Source organism: Argopecten irradians, chromosome 12 (assembly GCF_041381155.1).
Source record: "Argopecten irradians isolate NY chromosome 12, Ai_NY, whole genome shotgun sequence".
Classification (NCBI taxonomy): Eukaryota; Metazoa; Mollusca; class Bivalvia; order Pectinida; family Pectinidae; genus Argopecten; species Argopecten irradians.
In genome coordinates, this window is record NC_091145.1 from 17,462,844 (window position 1) to 17,470,842 (window position 7,999).

General features: G+C 34.8%; 1 protein-coding gene across 2 annotated transcripts in view; it reads left to right on the forward strand.

Annotated features, from left to right (window-relative positions):
* Positions 1-7,765, forward strand: part of LOC138336991 (NUAK family SNF1-like kinase 1) — a 28,234-nt gene extending 20,469 nt beyond the window's left edge. For both annotated transcript variants that reach the window (XM_069286655.1, XM_069286654.1), the window contains 2 exons: positions 4,075-4,207; positions 4,338-7,765. In XM_069286655.1, coding sequence (XP_069142756.1) covers positions 4,075-4,207; positions 4,338-5,392 — 1,188 coding nt within the window. In that variant the 3' untranslated portion in view covers positions 5,393-7,765. The remainder of the gene's footprint in view (positions 1-4,074; positions 4,208-4,337) is intronic.
* Positions 7,766-7,999: the final 234 nt, after the last annotated feature.

A 7,999-nucleotide genomic window follows, 5' to 3' on the forward strand; every position in this document is an offset into this window, starting at 1 on the left:
AGACATTTATACCATTACACAAAGAAATCTAATAGTACTACCTTTGAAAAGCTTGTTACCCCATAACTGATGAGAGAGCATACCAAATATTCATTATTCAACAATGATATGTAAAATTGATATATTCTTTTGATTATATAAGCTTTTGTAAAAATTATTCTAGTTTTGTTTCATAATTACACTGGTATGCCAGTTTAAAATAAACTGTTCTAAACAAAAAGATTTTTTTATGAATATTTGAATTTACATACAACATAATGAAAATACATTTTGAGCAATGGAATTTTAACTTTTGAATAAAGTGGTCAACACATACTCTGACTGGAGGGTGCAGCCTGTACTCGTGAGACTTGTAGTTTTAAAGATAAGGCTTCTGTTATAACACTTTCCAATGTGAAAGTGTGACCCGTTTGTTCGTGTTAGAATATAATCTTATCGTAAGGTTTCTCCATAGGAGCCAGGTAAAACGACAGGTAAACGTTTCCCTTCATCAGTTCTGTACAGGTAGATATGAGGGGTATCTTTCATCAGTGAAATGGAATTCCACGGAAATCAAAGAACTAAAGGGGGGCTTACCTCCCAGAAAGTCCTCCAACATGCCTGGCTAGTAAATTAAAATGTACACGATAAGTTGATCTCCTCAGGTTACTGTGTCAACAAAGCGAGTGACATGAACTACGAATTTAGAGCAGGGATCAAAAAGGAAAAATAAAAAGTTGAAATAAAAAAATCCATCGTATTAGAATATCTCATTTGTTTCCAAAAATAAGATGCAAGTTTATTTACAAAGAACGAAATCAATTGGATGTATATATAGTTGTAGTGTGTATGTTGTCGTGTCGGCCATGTTTGAGACCACCTGTAGTTCACCATCAAAACCTGTTTTCACTTTATTGTGTGAATTTGAATTGATTTTAAGGATGTAATTGAATCAGACAGGATAAAGTGAAAATAAAAAATATTTGTTTTTCTGTGAGTTTATATTAACTTATTCAAGTCGTATGTATCTGCATATCTCCATGATAAGTATAGAATAGGTAATGTTCTTAGTATTCAGGTTAGGATTTGAAGTCACTTAAAACTCATTGGATTCAAATCTTTAAATTCAAATACATTTTCTCTCATGATAATCTTATTCAAAGGTAGAAATTACAAAAAGATAAATGGTATGATAATGGCACTGGTATACAGAAGAAGCAATGATGTTTTTGAAGATTGCATTTGTATTAACATTTCCGAGACATGAACAAGATTAGTTTTCAATGTTTCCCCCAGAGAATTCTTTCTTTCATGAATCTAACTGAATCATGAGATAATTGATGAAGTAACTATATTATTGTTCTGACATAATTTCTTTTGAATTAGTTCAAACAAAATTTATGTAATAACATAAAAATGAGGAATGTGATTGATGGCTATAACTGATTGATGTTAGGCCAGGAGACATTGTGGAGGTAAAATTTATGACATAGCATTGATCTGCATCCGTAATTGTAAGGTCGGAAATTTAGAGGGCGGGGGGAAGTGGGTGAGTGATGAGTGATGATTAATGTAAAAAAACAGATGGCTAGGTCTGCAGGGAACCCTATTACCTTAAACAGGTCATTTATAATGGACATAATCTCCCAATTGAGTATGACGTATGAATTCGATTTTAAATGACGTTTGTGAATTAAAAATTCATGAAAAAAAATTGCTAAATAATTCGACTAATTTTCTGTCGTATTTGACCTGGAATCGCATGTTAAGTTTCATTATCCGTTATAGTTATATATTTGTGGATAAATTGATTCCTACACAAACAGCCATGGAATTATTCTAACAGTGACCTTGGTGTAGATTTAAGGCTAACAGACATTGATTAAACACAAGATATAACAATACCTCGTACCCAGACAATGTGTTGTGTATAATAATTGTATGTAATACCCTTATATATAGAAGACCTAGACAGATGCTGTATACACAATCGTCCTATTTACGGATTAAACTCTCCTATTGAAATATTATAACGAAACTTACATTAAAAAACATCATCATGTTCGATATTTTCATGTAGATATTTTAATCTGAATCGTTTGGAGAAATCTGAAAAGAAAACATGCCGGACTATATCATTGTGTCATGGTTATTTCACAGGCTTATCGGCGTACATATATATGTATATAAAAGATAATTTTTAGTTCAGAAATATAAAAAGAATATGTCTATCTGAAGATATAATGTACAGTATTAAGTTGGAGTTTACCCTAAATGATGTTGTAGTGTTCTTTTTCTAAGGTGTTTATAAGGAGATGTATATAAACAGGCCATTTTGAGTTCAGGTACACTTGTATCAGATTGTTATCGCGGGTACAAAGTGGTTCTACTTGGTACATTGCACAGTTACCGGGAAGAGCACATCCTCTTCAAATACTTGGCCCAACACTTGTGTCATTTCAACGAAAACAACCGATATAAAATTTAAACAGGATGTTTTGTCTGAATCATATTCCGTGTATCTAATACGGCATGATGTGTTTAAACTAAATCTGAAAATTCAAACTCTCACTGCGAAATACAAGCTTCAATCTAGAAGTAAAAATAAATATTACTGTTTCATAAGACTTGAAATAAAATTAATATCACTGCAAAATACAAGGTTCATTAGGCTAGAAACAAAATGAATACGGAATGACTGCAAAATACAAAATGTTTTAGATTAGGACAAAAAATTTATGATTACACTGTGTGATGGCTTTTAAAGTCTTTGCCTGAGTGTCACGTTAAAGATTTCATATTCCAATAATTCCCAGAGGACCTTGGTGTTTTTCTTTGATTGAATTTAGAAAACACAAATTGTTAGATTATCTTCAGGATGTGAGAAAACTTTGATTGCTTTCCAAAAGCTAGTTTATGAAATCTAATAATGGGAGTTTTGCTTGTCAAATATGATCTGCGTTGAGCGTTTTACGTCAGAAAATCTTCTTTCATCTTGGAGCCAAAATTTTCCATGAATAGCAAATTTTGTCACTGTCAAAGAAAAGCGACGCCATTGCGGTTTAAAAATTTGTTTGCTATAGATACTATCATTCTTCCAAAATCAGAGCGTTTTGATAACGCTACAAGGCTGGCAGATCGACTGAGGCTTTGTGACACCTCCCACCTAAACATTACATAGTCGATTAAATACAACTATTCAGTCATATGTGACTCTGTATATTACTGTATAATACAGGTAGAGATGTAGTAAATCAGTCCAATTATCTCGTTTATATATCACTATAAATGTCTGTCGTTATAGCATCAATCAGCCCTCGACTCCGCAGATTTATGTTTATACACAGAAATCTTTTATCCTCGGGGAATATAAACATTTCTGGTTTTGTAATATATATGCCTTAAACTTAAAAAAATATTCTCATAAATTAAAATGTGTCTCGTTAACTAGAACAATGTACATGTTTAGCAAAAAATATGAGAAATTGTGATTAGTCATAGCTATGAGTCGTTGACCTGTTGTTATGGCTAATGTGACTTTATGAAGACCTACAGGGCAGTTAATTATCAGATGACCTCCTCTAATTGATAAAATATCACAAAACAGAAAAAGCTATTAAAAGGTTGTATTGATGAAGGTAAACAGATATTATACTTATCAGCAATAAGCCCATGCCTGGTAATAAGCCCTCCCTGTCAAATTTCAATTTTCATTTGATATCAAATTTGCACTATAAACAAAACCCTATCCATGGAATCAAAATAGATTTGTTGTCCCTGGGTTTATTTCAGGACAATTATGGTAACAGAAAATTTTAACCTTATTCCCTTGTCGTGGATCCATGATGTTTTGGGATAACTATATGGTAACAGACATTTAGATAGAAAAGTAGAGCAGAGATTGTACTATGTTCTACAGTAGTTTTCCCCTTGTTGATGAGGCTTTACTTTGTGCTGATGTGTCTATCTGTTATCATGGTAATTAGAGGTTTTATTTTGCACTTTAATTATCTTACTTTCTTTGTCTGAAGACTTTTCTCAGGTTAAACTTTAACAAAAGTGTCTTATTCCTTTTTTATTTTTTTTTCGTTCCAGGTTGATTGCTGGAGTTTGGGAGTTGTCTTGTATACTTTGGTGTATGGTGCCATGCCGTTCGACAGTTCTGACTTCAAAGTTCTGAGAAAACAGATTTCTAATGGAGACTACTATGAACCTACCAATGCAGCTGGTATGTAAATTAAAAATTAAAAAAAAAATTGTTTGCAACTTTTTCTCAATGTGAAAATTTGAATTATAAAAAAAATAACAAAAAAAACAGTGAAATTCATTTATTGATGATTCTTATTTTGTTTTTACAGAATGTGCCGGGCTGATTCGTCACTTACTTACTGTGAACCCTGCTAAACGGGCGGGACTGAAGGACATTCTGAACCACTGGTGGGTCAACCTTCATCACAACAAGACCCCGAGTGGGGCCCCGTACCCGAACCCTGATATCCTAAAACCTGTCACTCTGCGTCACAACCACAGTCTATCATCAGACAGTGAAGGAGAAATAGACATCAAATCGGCCAAACCACTGAAGAGCATCCTTAAAAAGCCTTCAAATGGAAGTACAAGCAGTAACAATAGTAGGTCTAGTGATGACCCTTGTGATACAGCATGTCGGGAGACTAAGTACCAGGGGTCTGTGCCATCGGTGGAGGCAGCAGGCCCCCAAGGTGCCTACACAGACAGTATGACAATGCCTGAACAAGGTCCGGAGGTTTTCTGTTCCTCGGCAGAAGGGGCAGGTAACTCTAGTGAGGAAGTGAAAAAGGTGTTTGATTCGGAGAAGAAACCTGCCAGGGGAATTCTCAAAAGGAAAGGGAAGTTCAGCGGAGGTGATAGTGGATGTGTTCTAAATGAAAATGGTGTGAAGAGTCCTGGTGAATCTGACACAAAGGAAAATAATACCATGACGTATAACTTGTCCGACATTGACCAAGTACTATGCGGAGGGGACAGTACCGCCCCCACAACACAGATCTGTCGAAATCAAGCATCAGACTTTGTACACAGTAGTAGTGCTCTACAAACACAAACAGACAATATTGCTGAACGCAGCGTCACCGTGGTACCACGCCGAGGAATTTTGAAGCCACACGGAGGCACAGATGCTAGAAAGAGGCTGAGTGCTTGCAGTATAGGATCAAATTCCTCCGCAGAAATTCTTGACTTTTCGTACGACAGTGGAGATGACCAGTACCTGAATCTATCTAAGTTCGGGATCGTGACCTCCTCTGATGGTATAGACCATCTAGGTAGCTTTAATGCAGGTCTCGATCCTGGATGCAGTAACCATGGTTACAGAACCAGAGGTGATTCAGGTCATTTCGACCAAGCTAGACCAAACATTTGCCAAAATCTCTAACCTGGCCCAAGTTTGACACTATATGGACATACATGTCAGTATGACTATATCCAGATTCCAGTATGATGATCCGTTCATGTTTATTGGTGACATGTTTGCGATGCATGTTTTTTTTGCCAGCTACAATTTTTTGGTTGATATTTTTAGCAGTCAAATGGTTGCCAAGGTTACCACGAGGTGCATGTATTTATTTCGGTGCTTAATGTATTACTTTCGCAAGTAAATAGCGGTAACAGCTGAAAAGCTGTGGCTGGGGTAGCATTATAGCTGGTGTCCCTACAAACCCCATATAGCAGCCAAGACCTATAATACAATTTCTAGTCTATATTTAGATTGGTTATATCATGATCTGTTGCTCATCCATGCATGAAAGAACGCAACGTTTGGTGCTCTGAGATGACGGTTCGGCCATGGTGTTTTAAATCATGATCTCATTTTCGATAGCAGTCTAACTGCAGGAAGCACGTTTATTCCCAGTCCCTCGGAACTGTTATGTAGAATAATGTCTCCTCACTTCCTGGTGGGATTATTTCCTCACGCGTTGATTTACCTCAGAAAAATTGATGCACTAGAGGGATATATATATGTAACCCATTAAAGTTTCAAGCATGGAAGCTTAAGAATGTGAGACTAGCGTCTGAATAGCTGATAGCTTTATAGTCCACCAGAGACTTTGTTCTGCGTAACAGTTCAACAGTAATGTCTTATTATGTAATATTTAGACATTTTTGTTCAGTTCACTAAGGGGGATCATCTGTACATTGTATGTAAGCTTTTGTTCAGAAATTCCTAGTACTATAAGTATATGAGAATTTTTGTATTTATTTATAAGAGAAGTATTTACGCTTTAAGTTACATATGTGTCTTCTTGTAAGAAGCAAGTGTACCAGTCAGCATTTCCAATAGAAAGCTACTTTCAGTTTGCATGTAGTTAACATTATATTGTTTTTGTGATATCCCCACAAGCCACTTTCATGATGCCAAACTTATTTACTTGTTCTAGTTAATATTAATGTTTAAAAACACAAGTGATATTTGTATATTTATTTTGGCATAAGTCCCAAAGTCCAAAACACCTAACACATTCATAACACACAGGAGTCTTTCAAATATCCATTCTACAAAGTCATTTTATTTCATTTGGCTACATAAGAAATATTCATTTTGCTAAGAGAGTAAAGCATTTATTATTCAAATTTTGAATTTGTATTGGTTATGTATAGTATATGAATGCTCAAATAATATTAAATGGTAACAATATGGAGAATACACACCGTTTTAGTATCGTGAGGATGCAGTGGAATGTCAAAATGTGTTAGCAGTTGTTTTGTTGTTTGTGTAGCACATATTTGTAATCCTGTTGTTTCTGAATTCACTTAGCGTTGTCAATGTGTGGTGACCTTAATGAAAGGTCAAGGTCATCTAGTTGTCACTAAAGACTTCCAAGCTGGGGTCATAGTTTTGACTTTCATAGCCATCGAAATTCAGTCAAGGTTATTTAATGATTGACTGTAAGAAGTTGCTGTTATTTTCGTTCAAGGTCATCATTGTCAAAGTCACAGTTGACTTTAACCATTGATCTTCAAGATCACAGTTGACTCTTAATTGACTTTCACAGAAATTTTAATTTTATCAACTGTAATCGTTAGTTGTGATGATTTCTGCACTGTCAAGGTCATAGGCAACTGCTTACGGACTACAAAGGTCAAGGTCATCTATCACTATTCATTGACTGTCAAGGTCAACTGTAGTGACTGTCAATGCCAGACATAAGATAGCAATTAGTGATTACAAATTGTGGTGTATTTAATATTATAGTTCTTTCTCTTAGTGCTTCCAAAGTATTTTGTCCTAAATGAAATACAAAAATGTATAAATGTGTTGTAAATGTGTGTATTACATGTGTATGTGACAGATGTGTTGTGTAAGTGTGTATCTTTGTGTATGTTGCAGTATGTGACTGAAACCAACAAAAAGTGTGTGGTTTCTCCGAGTAGAGTAACTGGTTTCTATGAAAGAATCAAAATCAATCCAACCGATTAAAAATATCAAGATCATGTCTGAAAATAATTGAAAATTATCCATACAACATAAAGAAAATCAAAATCATTGATATACAGGTAGATAATACCTGGTATTGTCCTTTTGTGATGCTATTTATAGAAAAACGACCAAGTTTGGAGTGAATGAATCACCATATTGTATGAATGAGCTTATATTACATTGAAGTCAATATTTGAAGTTTTGTGCAGTAATTCCATATTATAATATTTGTCCCAAATATTTCCCAAAATTATTGTAATTCTTTAAATGTCATCTATCATTTAATTTATTGATAAGTAAAACTATCACCAAATAAAACAATAAACTTTATCTATGTTGTCATTGTCTTTTGTTACTGTAATGGTGCCTATGCTGAACCAATCTGATTGAAATACAGATCCTTATATCCACTCTGTTCAATAGAGGATCTGACAACATCCCATAAGGGGTCATGTTCGGATGACCTTTTTACCACGTGTACTTCGGACCAAATGATTTTTCTACGCATTGCTACGTCAATTGACAACGCCATTTCGTCCCAGTATACATATACAAGTATCTTTG